The sequence below is a fragment of the Nansenia antarctica genome (assembly GCF_963989245.1).
Source record: "Nansenia antarctica genome assembly, chromosome: 1".
In the NCBI taxonomy this organism is placed as follows: domain Eukaryota; kingdom Metazoa; phylum Chordata; class Actinopteri; order Argentiniformes; family Microstomatidae; genus Nansenia; species Nansenia antarctica.
Genome location: NC_137674.1, coordinates 6,461,660 through 6,480,882, shown reverse-complemented (window position 1 = coordinate 6,480,882; position 19,223 = coordinate 6,461,660). Strand labels below are relative to the sequence as shown.

The following is a 19,223-nucleotide window of genomic DNA, read 5'->3' as shown; positions in this document are numbered from 1 at the left end:
GAGCTATGTAGCCGCCCAGCTGAGGTTCTCACGTGACGCGCGATTATGATCGCTTCTAAATAGTTAGTCTTTTTTGACAGGTTATTAATTTGACAAATGACCTTGTTTACAAAAAGGTCTGTCATCAGTTTCATAGCATCTTCAACCACACAGACAGTGGTGCTGGACAGACACTCTTAAGGCGTTTATTACAGTCACTGGACACTTTATTAGGAACACTATACTTGTACTGGGTAGGACCTCCCTCTGCTCTCTAAACAGCCTCAATTATTTTTGTATTGATTCCATCCCTTTCAGATTCTGGTCCATGATGACATTGGTGTGATTGTATCACACATTTCCTGCAGTTTTTTTCAGCTGCACTTTCAAGCTGTGAATCTCCCGTTCTACCACATCCCAAAGGTGTCCTATTGGATTTAGATCTGGTGACTGGGAAGGCCACTGAAGAACACTGAACTCATTGTCATGTTCATGAAACCAGTTTGAGACGACTTCTGCTTTGTGACATGGTGCATTATCATGCTGGAAGTAGCCATTAGAAGATGGGTACATTGTGGCCATGAAGGGATGCACATGGTCAGCAACAATACCCAAATAGGCTATCGCATTCAAGCGATGATTGATTGGTATTAACACGTCCAAAGTGTGGCAAGAAAACATTCAAGGTATACAGGTGTTCCTAATAAAGTGTTCAGTGAGTGTATATGCACACTTTGCGCAGCAGAATTTAAAAATGACGGTATTGAAATGGACACCGTTGCTATTTTCAAATACCGCGGTATACTATATTATCGTATTACTGCCCAACCCTACTTGACAACCACCCAGGTCTTGCTTCCCATTATCACGACATATTGACAGGCCAACTCCCAGAGGTCCTTTGGATTAAATATAATAGCAACAATAATGAGCATATTTTTAATTTCATAATGCAACCTGATCTGTATGGGCGGCTTGTTCCTGGACCTGTAGTGTGGGCCTGTTCTCTGAAGCCATTCATTCCCCGTTCATTTTTATGCATGCTGCCAGTAAGCTGTGCCAAAGTGCTGATACCCCTCATTAGACAGGCTGGATCCAGGAAAACCTCCAGCCAAGCCATGCAGAGACGAAGACAATGACAGTGCATGACACCTCAGAAGGATTGAAGGGCAACATTAAAAATAAGACAGACACACACAGGTGAGGGAGGCATATGTGACACGTTCTAGTCTTTTGGTCCGCATATCGGCAACCAATCAAAATGTTCGGACTTTCCTTTGGAAACACGGAACTAGGTTTCAACTATGTTGAGAATCACAACACAGACTCGCTAGTCAAGCCAAAATAGTGCAACGCAGTGGATTCGGTGAGTAATCCCCCACTCTACCTAGTTAACTATAACACTACTTTACATTGTTAGCAGGCTCACAAAAAAGCTGTGTTAGTTGACTAGCGATGTGTCATTGATTTTCAACAACGCGGAGATGTATTCACGTTTATTTCGAAAGAAACGTCTGATCATTACATCAGATCCCGATATGCGGACCTAAGCATTAGAATGTGACACATATGAGAACATGACCAAAAACAACATATCTTAGACAGCCAGTGCCAGAGTCAGAGGGTAATGGGGGTGGATTCTCTCATGCTTGTTAACGTTGAATGAATTTGACTGCAGGAAGAAACCGACATGTGATTGAGGTGAGAGTGTATGCATGTGAATCCATGTGAAACCGTTATGATTGGGGATGTAAGAGACAAAATGTTTCCAAAGAGATGGGGGGTGTTAAGCTGATACACTGGAAAGCACACGCCATAAGTATGTTATCAACAGAGTGCATAATTAGAAAAGAACACGTTTCCCATTAAACATCTTTCCCAAGTAATTCTTTCCACAGCACCCCACACAAGCCAACATTTATCCCGGCCTCAGGGCACTGCCTGGGGAGAACTATCTCAGAGCCTTCTGGGAGCTGGAGTTAACACAGGTCATATCCCATGTCCGATATCCTACGGCAAAGTGTCATATCCTCATTTAAACTAGTCCTCCACGTCTCCACTGCCTCCTCTCCCTCCATCATTTTACATTTACTCTCTCACTCTCTCACTCTCTCTCCCTCTCGAACACAAACACACACACACACACACACACACAGACACACACACACACACACACAGTGGATTCACACCCCGGCTCACTTGAAAGCGTTCTCTCTCCTGTGGTTGTCTGTGAAGGCTCCGGGGGTGCTGCAGGTGTGGTGAGGGCCTATCGGTGCCAGACAGGGCACTAGGATTACACCCACACTAGATTAAACTAGCACCGGAGCCTGCTGGGGATTCTAACAATTATCAGCTCCCCACTCCAGGGGTGTGGGACAGACGGGGGTTGGGGGGAGGGGGGTGGGGAGGGGATCCAAGGCTTTGGTAGGTCTGGAGGGAGAGAGACTCTTGTCCATCTCCTGACTACTGGCCTGCCACACTGAGATAAACACTGCCCGCCAGGCGAATGCATTACAAGACATCTGATGTCCTAAATTGGCCTCCTGAAAAGGCGCGGTTTGAGACGGCCTGTTGATGGTTTTGTTTTATGTTTTTTGGGCTTAAGTATAGGCTGGCTGGTTATCTCTTTTGTTTAATCCATGTCCCTCACTTGAGCAGACGTTGATGCTGTTGTTGAGGGTAAAAGCTCCCTTTAGCCGGCTGCAGAAAAGAAGGCCTCTTTGTTACGAGGGAGATTGCTGTAAATTGAAGGGCCCTTCTGAGGGCAAGGGAGAGAGAGAGAGAGAGCGCGCGAGAGAGAGAAAGGGCCTATAATGAGAGCACTCAAACACCATATGCTGCTTCCAGCACCTCCACACTCAAGGTTGGCTATTATTTCACCCTCACTCTCTCTCTCTCTCTCTCTCTCTCTCTCTCTCTCTCTAATTCCCTCTCCCTCTTGTTGAGTGTCATTGAGAGTCTTTGTCAAAGACAGGCCGAAGTGACTCTGAAAGTGTGGCGTCCCCTGGCTCTGTCATCCCGCGGTGGCGGTGGCCATCTGACCACCAACGGCAGGCCAGGCCCGGGCCGGGCCATTAGCCCAAACCCTGGAGACCAGGCCAGGCCACCACAGCCAGGCCAGCCCCTCCCTCTCTCTCTCCTCTCCTTCATGCACCAGAGTCTACAGACCACAGCCATCAAACCTCTGTAGGGGCCAACTCCTCTACTCTAGCAGCCCCAACTGAATCAACTGAAAAATCCATCCAGTCAATGTGGGGTCCTGTGTGGGAGAGAAGTAGAGCAGGGAGGTGGGAGGTCACCGGTGGCAGAGTGGGACTTGTGACCAGAAGTGTCAAAGGGGGGGCTCAAACTATACGGCTGTCTGCATGACCTTGAGCTGGGTACCATGGACTTTATGAGGTGTCGTGGTTGCACAGTGTTAGTTCATTCACAAAGGCCTCACTTAATAAAAGAGAGAACTAGCTAAATGCAAAAGGCTTGAGGCTTGGGTTATCGGCATTGTTGTCCAATGTTTACCTACTATTGAAAATGCCAAATCTCCTGGGCTAATTTCTCAGCCGTTTGATCATGCCATTTCATATGTCTGCTCACTGTGCCAATGTTTACACACCCCCTGAACATTGTAACAATTAGTTCAGACGTTTTTGTTTACCAGATATCTTAAAACATTTGCATAACAATTAAGACATGTCTCTAGTCAGACCTACATCAATTTCTACAATTAAGATGTGGCTTTTCGGGCTGCATTGGGTAACGTCCCAGAGCGTTGCATGGAGACTGAGTTAAGTCTGTAAGTAATACAGTATTTATTAAATGTATCAAAAGTTGCATTCACATGCCCATAGACAATATATGGTGAAGACCAACATGCTTTTAAAGAAAAAATAACGCACATCCTCCTGTCTTCGGTGCTGAGCTAAAACTGACAGTGCAGTAATATTAATACAAAAAGGTAGCCCGCACACACTTTTCGTTGCTCCAATTTTTATTTATCAAGCAGCAAGTAAAAAAGACGTTTCGACCGTGAGGTCTTCTTCAGTAGACCAACATGCTAACATGCTAACCAACAAGCTAACTGTTTTGATGAATGCTGGTCTAGGATGAGGATGCCCTCGTGTTCATTTCTGTCTAATGTCGCTAAACCAGAAAGTTAGCTTGCTCTCCACGACACGGTAGTGTGTAGTGTGTAATTGGAGATGCTGTATCGGGCTAGGCTCTGGGAGGAGAGCCCCTCCTGCCTAGCAATCAAACAGAAGGTGTGGTGTTTTTGTAATGGCCGGGCTTACCGCTGCTCAGTCCGAACTGTCACGGTCCTCTGCGGCAGTCATGTCAATAACCCGTACAACAATGTCAATGACATTAGGCCTAATCTATTTGTATATCATAGAACGTATCACTATTTTAATTCTAATTGCAATGAGACCAGACTTATTGTGAAACAGACACACATATAAACACTATGGCTACACAGGCATAATTATATAATTATTCGACAGGCCATGTTTCTTCTTTTTACACAGTGATTGATAGAGCAGGTTCAGGAAAATCTGTACATGATGTTTGGGTCATTAGCATAATCTGTACATGATGTAGGGGTAATTAGCATAATCTTGTGATAGTGAGCTTGATATTGTCGAATATTTCTCTGTTTCAGTGATAAAAGAAGAGGTGAAAACTCCTGGCCAAAGTTTTAAAAGTATTTATTCAAAAAAGGTTGGGTCTTCAGATTACAGGCACACTAAACAGTCACAACGTGATTCGAGGTAGTCAGCCGAGCAGAATCCGCTCCTCCCTGAGCACAGGGTTTTATAGCGGCATGTGCGTGTGTGTGTGACTGCGCATGTGCGACAATTCGTGTGTGTGTGTCAGCGCATGTGCGACAACTCGTGTGTGTGTGTCAGCGCATGTGCGACAATTGAGATCGTTTGTAAATGAAATAATAAAAGTATTTAATAAAGTGTATTTGAAGTAATAAAAATATACGTGTAATATGTGTAAAATATACGTGAATATATGTGTAAAATATACGTGAATATAAGAAGGCTATTAATGTGTAAAAATATACTACACATCCCCCCTCGGACCACCCAGAGGGTGTTCCGAAACTAAATGATCACAAAAACCAAAACAAAAACACAAACCCCACATATCACAGCTAAGAAAATATAAAAAAATAAAAAAATAAAAAAATAAAAAATAACTATTAAGAACCCAAAGACATCATGCAAAAAATAGAAACCAACCAATAACAAAAAGAATCTTGAAAATAACAACCACAATTAAACTAAACACAGTCCATCATGCACAAATTAATATAGAAACTTCCAACGACCGATGTTTTCTTTGTCTTTGAAGCGCCAGGGACAGAGGTTACTAGCACATGAACCCAGTTGGAGAACAGCCTTTACCGCTGTCTCAGATTGATATCCTTTCCCAGTCAAGAGCGTTTTCTTCGTTGTGCTAGGAACAGAACCGCTTTCCTATCTTTGCATAACCACCACACCACTTCTCAACTGACATCAATCACATGATATAGAAAGAAACAAACAGTAATCGAAGCAATTAATCATAAAACATCACTTAATAAACAAATCATCAAAGGAGGAAACAAAATCAGAAAGCAAAACAGAATCCAGCTTTTGCTCATCAGCTACGTTGGTCAACATTAAAGCATTAATAGGAACATCAGAAATACACTTTCCACAACATTTGATCAAAATACCAAGTAACATAATACAGATGATAATGACAACAAAAATAATAGCGACGGACCTGATCATATTACCAATACCTGAAAAAGCAGAATCAAAGAAATCTAACATATTCCAACCGTGTTCTTTATGTAAATCCTCTACACCCTTCTTGTTAGATTCATGAAAATCATGCAAAGCGTTACCAGAATCCGAAATATAACTGCAGCATTCACCGCCTATCAAAGCACAAGTACCACCCTGACTGGCCAAAATAATGTCCAAAGCCATTCTATTTTGGAGAGCTACATTCTTAGTTTCAGTCAATTCAGTGGCCAGGGCAGACACTACAGCATCCGAAGCATTAATGTGTTTTTCAAGAACGGATGATAAGGCACTTAATTCAGTCTGAGAGTTGTAGACACCATAACTTGGGAATATTAGGCCAAAAAACTTCTGAGCGGTAGACAACGCCCTACGACTACGATGGGTTGCTTGTTTGTGAAGTACAGACATCTCCTCCCGAGTAACTTTCCTAATCAAAGGTATCAGATGAGCCAAATAACAACCACCCTCAATCAAAGCAGGAAGCTTAGAGAATGCATCATTATCACACACAAGAAACACATGTTCCGGGAGTTGAAGCTCCGTACCAGGATACGAGAAAATGGTTCCACCTATACAAGACGCAGCCCCTAACTGACGAACCGAGCTGATCTTGGGCCGTACTTGAATGTCAATACAGGTTGTAACATTTACGAGAGGCATGACTTTAAGCTGCGTGGTGCCTCTCTGCCGTCTGGTAGTATTGGTATCATGTAATTTCATTTGAGGCACCATAGCACAATCAACAACTTTACATTTTAATCCAGAAATAACAACTGAACCCCTCCACCGTGTAGAAGTCACACTCCCAGAACATGACAGATGAGGACTCAATGCAGTACCATTTAATTGAGCGAACATAGCTTGGATAATATATATCTTCTTCGGACCTGTTGGTTGTGACAAATGTGTAAGCCTATCAATAATAACCTTCCCCACACCGCTAGGCCTATGGTGTTTGTTAACCGCTGCTGTCAGACGTTCCAACACACCAATATCCACACCTGCATAGGAAGAATTTAAAGGAACCAGAATCGTGCTGGGCTGACAAGAAGAGCTCTGGTTCTTGCCCTGTAAAACAAATGGGGCTAAACCCTGCCAATTATAATGAAGCCATTCTGCTTTAGTTAACGGTATGGGGAAAAACATAGGAGCAGACGCACTTACAGGGACCTGTTGACAAATCCAGCAATCAGAATAATTCATTTTTGAAGCAAAATCTTTCATGATACTAGTGGCAGAATTAGGGTGGGACCGTGTCCTCAGGTGATTAGAATCATACAACAAATAATCGTCAGTAGCGACTACAATCGCCTTCGTAGGAGCCTTCACAGCAACATTTTCAACCTTTCCTGGTAACTCATATTTATGCACCAATGTCTCACAGTCCAACCTATAGTGGTGTGGATAGTCAGGCCTGGTCCTACAAATTTTGTCCTTGAAATTGTTGGATTTACTAGACACCGGTTCACCGATATCACGTCTAGCACACCAATACGAGCTCAACTCCTGGTCAACATTAGTTAATGTCACACGAGTTTCTTGCATGTTGCTTGAGTATTGATCAAGTGTAACATATGTAGTATCCAATACATACCACTCGCTCTCTTCGGCGGTATAGATCAAACAATCATCAATAGTACAACGTGAATGTGGGCAAGCAAAAGCTCTACTTGCTATGATCATTCTTCTCTGACGTCCAGGCATAACAGTGTGTGAGTAAAGTGTAACATTGTCCAAAGAAGTCAATGGGGTAGGAACACTAAGGGGTATATTAGTCTCTGAAACGGCATGGCTTGAGTTTCCTCCTAATTGGCCTTGGTGTTTTACGGGGTCTGTCTGGTTGAGGTGTATCACTGACAGGTCTGTGTCTCTCAATGGTACCTCGGTCCGGGCAGCCGCCCGGGTTGCTGACATCTCCGTCTGGAGCATTGTCAGGGTCGGAAGGGGTGACAACAGGGGCAACACCAGGCTCGGTAGAACCCCCAAGAGGGGTGTCGCAGTCACTGGATCCTTCACGGTCTCCGTTGACCCACTCATCAGTGGGCTGGACAGGGTCTGGGACGAGGCCCCCGGCATCATCTGCATCATGACGCAGATACTCACCAACATCTTCGTCAGCCTGGATGTCCAAGCTGTGGACTTCCTCGTCCCCAGGGGTCTCCTCACCATCCTGCTGAGGTTCTCCCTCATCGTCCTCATTGGGTGCCTTGATGCAGTGATGAACGTGATACCAGGTGGGGGACCCCTTGATTTGGAGGGCAGTCCCAGTGCACCGAACGACCTCGTAAGGTCCTTCCCGTCGAGCCTCATGCCACTTCCGTCTGTAGACCTTCACGTATACCTTGTCACCCGGTTGCAACGCGTCCTTCCTCTCCTGTGCGTTCACCTCCTCTTCACGTTCCTGTTTGTGGAGCACATAAGAAGAGATACTCTTTTGCCGGTTAGTCATGTACTGTACATAGGCTTTCATGTCACTCTCCAGGAGAGCCAAACTTGGCCCTTTCCCACTGGTTCGTACACAGGGAGCTGTCATTATCCTCCCCATTACCAGTTCATGGGGAGTCAAGTGCAGCCCTCGAATCTCACTGGAACGACAGGCCATCAATGCAAGAGGGAGTCCTTCCAACCAATTAAGACCTGTATGCTTACAGACCTTAGAAAGACGGTTCTTAAGGACCCCGTTCATCCTCTCTACTATCCCCTGGCTTTGAGGTGAGTAAATACACCCAAGTCTCTGCTTGATTCCCAACTTTTGTAGTATAAGCTTTACCGTCTTATCCACAAATTCCTTACCATTGTCTGACGATATCCTATCTGGAATTCCAAACCTAGGCATGACTTCCCTGCATAGGAACTTTGCTACAGACTGAGCATCCTTTCTTCGAGTGGGGCAAGCTTCTACCCATCTGCTGAACCTGTCTACTACAACTAGCATGTACCTGTATCCTGCAATAGGTTGAATCATGTCCACATAATCAATCACTAAATGTTTCATTGGCCCGTTTGGGGTAGGGATATGCCCAGTTCCCACTGGTATTCCAGGTCTGATATTGTTCTTCAAACAGACCACACATTGACCAAGGACATGGTCTATTTGTTCCAACAAATATGGAGCCCAAAAACCATATTCCTTGGTGATCTTGCGTCTTACCTCCCCCCTGGACACATGTGCTAATCCATGGGCTTCCTGTATCAGTACGCCTAATAAATCTGGGGGTGCCACAACCAGTCCCTCATGATTTCTCCATAGACCTGTGTCATCCTGACTAGCTCCCCTGGTTAACCATAAGTTTTTGTCTAGCGCATTTGCCTCACTCTGTAACATCAACAAATCCTCAAGCGTGACCATGCCCTGTAACTGTACTTCATGTGTGACCAGCAGAACTTTACCTGCTTTGTCTGCTCCTGTAATAGCTTTGGCTGCATCATCTGCAGCCCTGTTACCTTGTGTGACATGTGATGAGTCAGATCTGTGTGCGGCACACTTCACTATGGCTAATTCCCTTGGTTTCATCATGGCTTGTAACAGCTTCATGATTTGAGCGTGGTGCTGAATAGGCGAACCATCAGTTTTCTTAAAACCCCGTCCCTTCCATACAGCTCCATGTAAATGACACACATTGTGGGCATAGGCAGAGTCGGTGTATACTGTCACTCTTTGTCCGGTTCCCAAATTGCATGCTTCTGTGAGGGCAATCAATTCAGCCAACTGAGCTGAACAAGGCTGAGGAACAGCCTCGGCTTGTTCCACAATGAACTCCGAATTTTGGGATCGGACTATGGCATACCCGGCACGTAAATGTTCTCCTACCCGGTAACAAGATCCATCAGTCCAATACTCAACGTCAGCTTCCTTTAAAGGCAAAGCTAGTAGATCTGCTCTAAGCTTAGAGTACCTCGTAGCTTCCTTCACACAATCGTGTGGTTCCCCATCTTCTGGGGTTGGCAAGGTCTCTGCTGGGTTAAGTGTGTTACATCTTAGTAATGTTACATCTTCCCTTTCCAACATCCTGTAATAATCCCTAATCCTAGGCATCGTCAAAGTGTACTTGCCTTGATTCAAGAGGTTCCTTAGACTGTGGTGGCAGAGAATGGTAATTGGGTACCCCATTGTTAAGGTTGTTGCCTTCTCGTACATAAGATAAGCCCCGGCCATTGCTCTGTAACATGGCGCGAAACCCATTTCTACCTCTGAATATGCGACTGAGTAATAGGCTATGGGCTGTGGACTAGGTCCAATGCCTGTTGGTTGCGTAAGAACAGCGCAGGCATACTTCCCCTCGGCTGAAGAAGAAACATACAATCCAAATTCTTTGGAATAATCTGGAAGCGCTAAAGCTGGCGCTTCTTGCAATTTGTGTTTAATTGTCTCAAACGCCAAATCAGCTTCCCTTGTCCAAGTAATGCAAGATTGGAGGTTATCGCTACCTGTTTCCTTAATCATCCCCCTCAATGGAGCGACTAGTCTAGAGTAATCCTCCACCCATGCTGAACTATACCCAGTAATGCCCAAAAACATCATCATTTCCCTAACCGTTCGTGGTTTTGGAGCCTTCTGAATAGCTTCCAAATGTTCATTTGTGACGCTGCGATGTCCCTGTGTAATGGATTGTCCTAAGTAAGTTACCTTTTCCTGACAATACTGTAGCTTCTTTTTAGACACCTTGTGTCCCTTCTCCGCCAAAACCTTTAACAGTTTAACGGAATCCCTGTGACATGTTTCTTCATCTGGGGCACAAAGGAGTATGTCATCCATGTACTGAATGGCAGTACTACTTATCATCTGTTCTAACCCGTCTAAGTCCTCCCTTAAGACCTGATTAAAAACATGAGGACTGTGTTTGTACCCCTGTGGCATTCTGGTATATTGATAATGCTGACCTTTGTAGGTAAACCCAAATAACCCTTGACTTTCTACACTAAGAGGTATAGAAAAGAAAGCCCCGCATAAATCAATCACTGTAAATACTTTGGCTGTAGATGGAATCTGAGTCAACAGCACATGAGGATCAGGAACTTCAGCTGGATAGCTGACGACTACCTCATTCACAGCCCGTAGGTCATGTACCAGACGATATGAACCATCAGGTTTCGTCACTGGCAGAAGAGGTGTATTGCTTAACGGATATTGAGTTATCTTCAGGACTCCTGCCTCTAACAGTCCTTTGATCTGTGGCTCAATTCCATCAATTGCTTCCTGTTTCAATGGGTATTGGTTTTTCCAAGGGGGTTCTGCACCCGGTATGAGTTCAACTCTCAATGGACGAGCTGATTTCACAAATCCAATGTCTGTACTGTTCTTTGCCCACAGGTCGGCTGGCACATTCTGCATCATTTCTTCTCTGAGGTCTCTGTCAGCTGGTACAGGAAGGATTAGCTGGTTCATTAGCTTCACAGTCTGCGGATGTCCTATTCCTTGAGCAGAGATCATCAGTTTTGTGAACTGTCCATCAATGCTCCTCCAGATAGCAGGGTTTTCTTTTGTCGTTACAAATCTGGCTTTTTCTGAGTCTGCCATCATTGCCCCTAAATGCTTCTGCTTATAGTGTTCAGATATCATAAGTGTCACATGAGGGATGCTACCCTCAATCTTATGCTCCTGATCTAGATAAGTGTCACTGTTTATCTTCATAGCCACTCCCTGAGGGCCTAGGATTATACAACTTGCACTAAGCTGTACCTGTTTTGGCTGATGCTTCAGCCACTCATCTGGGGTTGCATCTGCAACTTCTCTAAAATACTGGAGTGTACAATGCAATGGATCAGTAGGCCTTCTGGCCTCTGCCATGTGTGCCAGGATATAATTGTCCCACATCCTTGCTGGTTCCATTAGGTCTGGGCTAAGCCCTCCCACCCAATATACCATAGAGGCATTGTTGTCCATCATGACAGACAGCTGTCTATTCTCCTGTGGCACTGTCACCTGACAGCCGTCCGGTGTGCATTTCACGGTACAATTTAACTGGCATAGTGCATCTCTCCCTAGTAGCCCTATTGGCGTGTGTTCTGATACAAGTATTGACAGATCTGCTCTCTGTCCTTTGTACTCTAAGCTTACAAGCTCAGTGGTAGGGATCAGCTGTTTAATTCCCTCGAATCCGATTGTCTTCACATATTTCCCAGACATAGGAAGGTGCGTGTCGTCTTCAGGCTTCAGACAGGTGTAGGCTGCTCCACTGTCCACCATCAATTCTAATGGACGTTGGTTGACCGACACCCATATTGTAGGTTCATCTTCAGGCCTGTTTGTCACCACCAGCTGGCACCCCCCTTTCGGATCTTCTGGGCACCCCTATAGCGCAGCTGCTGGGCCTCCATAGGGGTTCACCACTCCTGGAGCCGGTGCAGCAGGGGGCTTATATCCTCCTTTCTGTTTCCCCCCTGCGCCCCCCTGGTTCTTCTTAAAGCAGGTACGTTTTAAGTGTCCATACTGGCCGCATACGAAACATGGTCCTAGTACCTTCCTCGGTGCTGCGGTCCATCCCTCTTGTGGTGGTCCTTGGCCAGGCTGGTTGTATGGAACCACTTGCACCCCTGGTGGCCCCTGTGGGTATGGATTCCCCCCTTGTGGCCCCTGTGGGTATGACTGGGGAGGGACAATTTGCAGTTGCTGTGGCTGAGATGGGACCTGTAGGGCTATAGTCTGCTCTCTCTCTCTGGTTTTCTTGCCTTCTGTCAATTGCACTTGAGTTAGTTTTCTGAGTGAGTCCTCGTCTTGTGCCTTCTGTGCCTGAATCTTCTTTCTAAATAATTCTACTTGGTGTGCTATGTTGTCTATATAAACAGCCTTGCTCATGTGTCGTAGCCCCACCACTTCTGCTAACTTGTTCTTAACTGGGGTAGGGAGACCTTGTTGAATCTTTTCCCTGATTATGGCTTTTTCTAACGGGTTATCTTCGGCATCCTTCCCTGTCACACTTCTCCATTGAGAGTGCACACGGGCAACGAACCCCCGGGGATTTTCATCTCCCCCCAGTGGCTTCACAATGACATTGTCTGGGTGAATGTGAGTAGGGTATGTTTCTCTGATTGCCTTCCACAGCTTGCCTCTGTTTGCTGCGAAGAGTTCTGGATCATAAACGGATGTATCGATATATCTATGAAGTCCCGCCTTCATCAATATTTCCTGCATGGTGTCCAATCCTGTAATGGTAGCTAAGAGTCTTTTCAAATCCCCCATAGCAGCGTGCGTTCCTGTCAATCTCACGTCGACTTGCGTCGTCCAAGGGTGGCCTCCATCTTCCAGGACTGGGAGTTTTTCGATCACTTCTGACAGATCCGTATGATTCCAAGGACGATATTCCATCTGGTTACCTCGAATCAGCACTGGGAAGTTCCCCTGAGTTTCCTCTTCTTCCGATGCTGTTTCATAATCGCTTACTTGTGGCTCCGTTTTTACTTCCCGCCTTGGTGTCGCTCCGGACCTTGGGGAGTTCAACCGGGATGCAGGTGATGCTGCCGCTTGAGATTGACGACACGTTTCTCTCTCTACGTCTAGGTCCTGCAGCTGTTGTCTGTAGTCCTCTTCGTTTCTTAGGATTTTCGCACGGAGTTTTCTTGCCCTCCTTTCTCCCTCCTCTTCATCCCTGTCTTCCTGCAGCTTCTTCTTCTTTTGCTTTAAGCTCTCTCTTCTCTTCCCTGCCTTCAGAGACTTCTGCTCATCTTCAGAACTATTTTCTTCTTTTCCCTTCTTATAGCGTATTTTCCCTCCCTGCTTTTCGGCCCTGGCTAGTAGTTTTCTTATCGGAGCACTGTAGCCTCCTTGTGCATTGCTGTCATCACTGGAATCTTTGCTATCACCTCCACTGCCATCTTCACCGTCATCCGTCTTGTCCCTCCTGTCGTCCCCTTTTCCCCTCGGCTCCTCCTTCTTTTTCTGTTTGGCACCTGACCTGTTCTCTGGTTCGAAGTCCACGGTCACTCTCGCTCTTCCCCTCTCTAGTACATTTTCATCCTTATCTTGGATAGTGAAGGTTCCACTCGTACTTAGGACAGGGACCTGAGGGTAGATCCGCTGAGAATTGTCCTCCAGTCTCTTGGCATAGGGAGGAGGACTGGAGATTGGAGCTGTGTGTGAGAATGGAATGTTCACTTTCTCTTCCATTGCTTTGGCCAATTCATCTCTTTTTTCTGGATCCATGTGAGCTGTTTTCTCATTCCAAGCTAATGCTACTTTCTGCCCCTCTACCTTGAAGAGGTCTAAAATAGCTAACTCTAACCTGCGTTTCTCTGATCTAATCTTTCCTTTTTGATGCGCCTTATGTGCATTGATAAGTATCTCCAATGTTGCAATTAATTGTAAATCAAAGGTGCCCTCTGCTGGCCATGGTTGTTCAATGTCTGCCCAACGAATATTCCATTTCGTTGATATCTCGCTAATCTCCTTAACAAGAGGATTCATTTTTTCCACTATAGCCACAGGGGATGAATTTGCTAATATTCCCTTGTCTGTATTAACAGCCCTCACAATGTTACTGGGTTTGGCTCCCATGTCTGAAATATTTATACTGCTTAATATGCTGAAAATATGCTATAAGGTGTACTTTTCTTACAACCCACCTTCTGTTGCTGTATCTGCTAAACAGATGCTAGTCCAACTCTTAACTGTGTCAACTGTCCACACAGAACACTACAACTCCGGAACAACGGATTGTTTCAGTGGTATTGTGTATTATTGACTTAAATGTAATCTATGTGTATGTGTTTTAATCTAAATGTTTTTTCCCTTATTATGTATGAAGGTGTGTCACTTAATTGCTCAATCAATACTAATTATAGTTCAGGTCAACTTAATTATTAAACTACAAAGGCTGCTCAACACAATTATCAAATTACAAGAGCAGGTCACGCTCTAAGTCTTTCTGATCCACAACCCCTTGCTTGATCAATCCTCAGATAGAAACTGTTCTGCTATTCTTTAATCAAGAACTGTGAAAAAAGAACTTAACTTCAAATAAAAAGATGTAAAACACGAATATTAATCACAACCTGTAAAGAAATCGACTTGTCATTGGGAAGGAATAAAATGATTAATTATTCATTACAATCTGTAAGGAAATCGACTTGTTATTTGAAAGGAACAAAATGATCAATTATCAATTACAATCTGTAAGGAAATCGACCTGCTACTCGGAAGGAATGCACAATCAACTAGACTTAGTCATTTACACTTCATTGATGTAATCCTGTGGAAGAAAACGTCATCCCTAGACCACTATAAACCAATTGATCAAAGTTTTGTGAAAACTGAAAATGAAATAATCTGAATAATTAATTAAATCAATTTGTAATTACTTAAATTAATTGAAGTAACCATCCATTTATCATTGTAAAAGACTATGTCGTCGACCTCAGGCGGATGCACTGATGGAGGACCAGTGTTCCAAAGTGTCTTATCGTATTCCGTCCACTGGAGAGCAGCAAACAATTAAATAGATGAAAGCACAGGTGGGTATACCTGCTGGGCATTGCTGCCTGTCGCACCTCCGACGGTGCCAGTGGGCTGACTGCAGGGTCGTCAGCCGGGAGCCACCCTTCACTGATGTTTCGCTCCTTTAATCCCGGAACATCTCAAGGTGGTGGAGCAGTGACAGGGACGTCTCCCTGCCACTCCCTGCAGCCAGCCCTAGGATCCTCCTTTCCCCCACGCCTTGTCCTTTCTTCTGAGCCAGAGCCAGAAGCTCCCTTGTTCAGCCTCCTCCGCCAGGTCTTTGAGCGCCTTTCTCAGCTTGGATCCTGTGATCCCCAGCGACCTCAGGAGCCGCTGTGTAGATGTTCCTGTATAGCCTCTGCACCCAACTTCCACAGGATAGGTGACTGCCCTCCACCCTGCTTGCGAGCACGCAGCTGCCAAGTCTGTGTACTTTTCCTTCTTTCTCTCGAAGGCAGCCTCCATCCCCTCTTCCCATGGAACGGTCAGCTCCACCATGATGACTGTCCTCATCGGGGTAGACCAGAGTACGACATCTGGCCGAAGGGAGGTTGATGTGATCTCGTGTGGGAACTTCAGCTGTCGATCGAGGTCAGCTCTCATGTTCCACTCTCCTCCAGGAGACAGGAGGGACCACTGCTTCGTGCTGCTGCCCTGACTTTCTCCCCCTTGCCGGACAAACTGGATCCGCTGCTGTGATGTGACTGGGCTGCTCTTGTTTGATTCCAGTCTGCGTGCTTCCAGAATTTCTGCTAGTTTGCGCAGCACCCGGTCGTGCCGCCATCTGTACCGACCCTGCGTCAGTCCCGCCTTGCATCCAGAGAGGATGTGTCGCAAGTTTGGGTTGTTGGCGTTGCAGAGTTGGCAGGTCTCCTCTGTGCCGTACCAGAGGTGCAGGTTCCGGGAACTGGGAAGGGTGTCGTAGGTGGCCCTGATCGAGAAGCTCAGCCTTGCTTGGGGCAGCCTCCACATATCCTTCCATGTGATGGCTCTGTTGATCACAGCCTCCCACGTTGTCCACCTTCCTTGCTGTTGTTGGCCCACGGCTCTGATTTTGTAGCACTCCTCTTCGATCTTTACGACTTCAGAGATCACTAGATCTTTCCTTTCCTTCCTCGTTGCCTTGGACCACATCTTGGGTGCTGATCCCCATCCAAAACCAATCCTGCCTGGCTGCAGCACCCCGACGATCTCCTGGTGTTTCAAGCGATTGATGGCCTGGTCAACTGCCTGCGTGGCATCCCACTTGCGTCCTGTGCGAACCTGGGCCTTGCTGTGTTGGACAAACGGGTCGGGTGAGTCTCTCAGCTCGAACACAAGTCTCACTTTCTCCTGTTTATAGCCCAGGCTGATGGATTTCAGTGGGAGCTTCAGTGTGGTTCTTCCAAACAGCGCTGTATTAGTGAGGCAGCGGGGAAGGCCCAGCCACTTGCGGATGTAGTTGTTGGCTTTTGCGTCCAACTTCAGCACTGTTGTTAAAGTGATGTCACACAACTTCAGGGGCCACATGAGACGTTGGTATAAGGTGAACTGGTAACACCACACCTTGAATTTCCCTGGCAGGAGGCTTTGGTCGATCTTCTTCAGGCCGTCCAAGAGCTGGGAAGTGACAGAAGAAGCCATGTGCTTGTCAGAAAGGTCAGCCGTGTAAAGCCTTCCGAGGCTTCGCACAGGATGGTCCACTAGCAGCGGGATCTTCTCGCCATCCACTGAGAAAGAGATGTTGTCATTCCGGACTCCTTTCCTGATTGAGAGACTGCGGGACTTAGTTGGTTTTATCCTCATCCGGGCCCATTTTAGGAGCTCCTCAAACCTCTTCAGAAGTCTCGCTGTGCACGCTGCTGTCTGAAGGAGTGTGGTGACATCATCCATATAGCTCCGTAGGGCTGGGAGTCGCAGACCTGACTGGGATCTGATTCCTCGGACCATCTGTCTTCCGCCGATTAGGATGATCTCAAACGCTGCTGTGAAAAGGATGGGGGAGATCGAACAACCCATCGCTATCCCTTTCTCCAGCCGGTGCCAACACGTTGAGAACTCCTGGGTTGTGTAGCATACATGGAAGTTGTTAAAGTAGGTTGCTAGTAGGCTCTGGATGCACGGTGGTATGTGGAAGAATTTGAGGGCAAAATGGATGAGCTGGTGGGGAACAGACCCATATGCATTTGCAAGGTCCAGCCAAACGACGTGCAGATCTGATTTGCTCCGCTTCGCTGTCTGGATCTGTTCCCAGATCATAGCCGAGTGCTCCACGCAGCCAGGAAATCCTGGGACGCCTGCCTTCTGACAGCTGGTGTCGATGTAATTGTTTGCCAGGAGGTAGCTGGTCATGCGCTTTGCCATCACTGAGAAGAAGATCTTCCCCTCCACATTCAATAAGGCTATGCCTCTGAATTGGCTGATGTTATGGGAGTCTTTCTCTTTCGGGATGAAGGTAGTGACTGCTCTGCTCCATGCTGAAGGGATGGATTCTGTTTTCCAGGCAATGCCCATTAGTCTCCACAAAAGCTTCAGGGTCATTGGGCAGTTCTTGTATACCCTATAGGAGACGCCATTTGGTCCGGGTGCAGATGCAGCTCTCGCATGCTCCACCGCCTGCTTAACTTCAGACCATCTGGGGGGAGTGGTGTCAAACTGAGAAGAGGGCTCGGGTGGGAGCGGTACGTGCCCTGGGGAACCAAGGGGACTCTCCTTTTGGCTGTCACTGAGCTGGTCCTTGATGTGTTCCTCCAGCTCCTGCTCGGTGGTCTGCAGCTTCCCCGATTTCGTCTCCTCAAGCAAACCCCGGGCGTACTTGAACGGGTCCCGGAAGAAGTTCGTCCTTGCCTTTTCCTTGTTGCTTCTACGTTTCCTGATCCTTTCAGCTCGCCTCAGGTGGGTGAGTCTGGTTCTGATCTGACTCCAGAGGTTCTGCAAGCCCTCCTTCTCCTCTTCCTCAGCTCTCCTCCATGCCTTCCGCAAACGTCGCCGCTCCTTTACCAGCTGGAGGATTTCTCTCTCCCGTCTCCCGCTCTGCCTAGGAACGGTCCTCCTCTGAGGCATCTCTCCAAATCTTCCCTTGCCTTCCTCATAGATGATATGGCCGAAGATGTTCAGCTTGGACGTTGTGCTGCCTCTTAGACTGTTCTGGAGGGTGGTATGTAAGCTTTCGTCGAAGTTTCTCCATGAATCCTTGTCGCTGGCCTTTGGCCACTTGATCTTGGGTTTCCGGTCTGGCTTCTCTGGGGTTTCCTTGGTGGATTCTCTACCTGGCGTTCTGCTCTGATGCTCCTGTTGTGGGTCGTGCAGATGTGGTTGCAAATCCTGCTGGGGAGGCTGTTCTTGCTCTCTCTCACCGGATGCAATGGTGGGATCAGTAGCACTGTGGTGCTCAACCTGGCTCTGATTCCTCCTTGTCTGACCTGCTGGCGCAGTGCAAGTTTGCATCTGATAGCTGCCGCCGCATTTTGTCCTCCCCTGGTGGATCCGCAGGCCCAAGTAGGTTGTTACTTTGGACCACCCACAGCTGCATTCTCTCAGGATCCTTTGATCGTTAGTCGTTGCCGTTCCAGTCGTTACCGTGTTATCTGTCCTGATTGGTCCATCTTCCATCCCGCCTCTCGGTGGACCGCCGGGTTGTTTTTTCCTTATTTTGCTTGTAGTTAGTTTGGGGAGTCCCTGTAGCAAGGCTACAAGGACGTGTTTAAAGGGTAACTAGCCCCGCCACCCCCGGTGCAGTCTTTCCTGCCGCCAGCCAGACTTCCCTGGCAGCCCACCAGTCTTTCCTGGATGCCAACTGCTCTTTTCTCAGTAGTCACTGGCAAGCCAGATTAAAATGTCTTATATTGTTTCATCCACTAGAGGGCAGTAAATAATTAAAAACGTCCTATCTTGTTTCATCCACCAGAGGGCAGTAAATAATTAAAAACGTCCTATCTTGTTTCAACCACTAGATGGCAGTCAATAATTAAAAACGTCCTATCTTGTTTCAACCACTAGATGGCAGTCAATAATTAAAAACGTCCTATCTTGTTTCA

General features: G+C 46.6%; 1 protein-coding gene across 1 annotated transcript in view; it reads right to left on the bottom strand.

Moving 5' to 3' along the window:
* Nucleotides 1-18,798, bottom strand: part of unc5b (unc-5 netrin receptor B) — a gene marked incomplete at both ends in the record, with an annotated part of 112,645 nt that extends 93,847 nt beyond the window's left edge. The window contains 2 exons of the mRNA XM_080550380.1: nt 16,534-18,477; nt 18,766-18,798. Coding sequence (XP_080406506.1) covers nt 16,534-18,477; nt 18,766-18,798 — 1,977 coding nt within the window. The remainder of the gene's footprint in view (nt 1-16,533; nt 18,478-18,765) is intronic.
* Nucleotides 18,799-19,223: the final 425 nt, after the last annotated feature.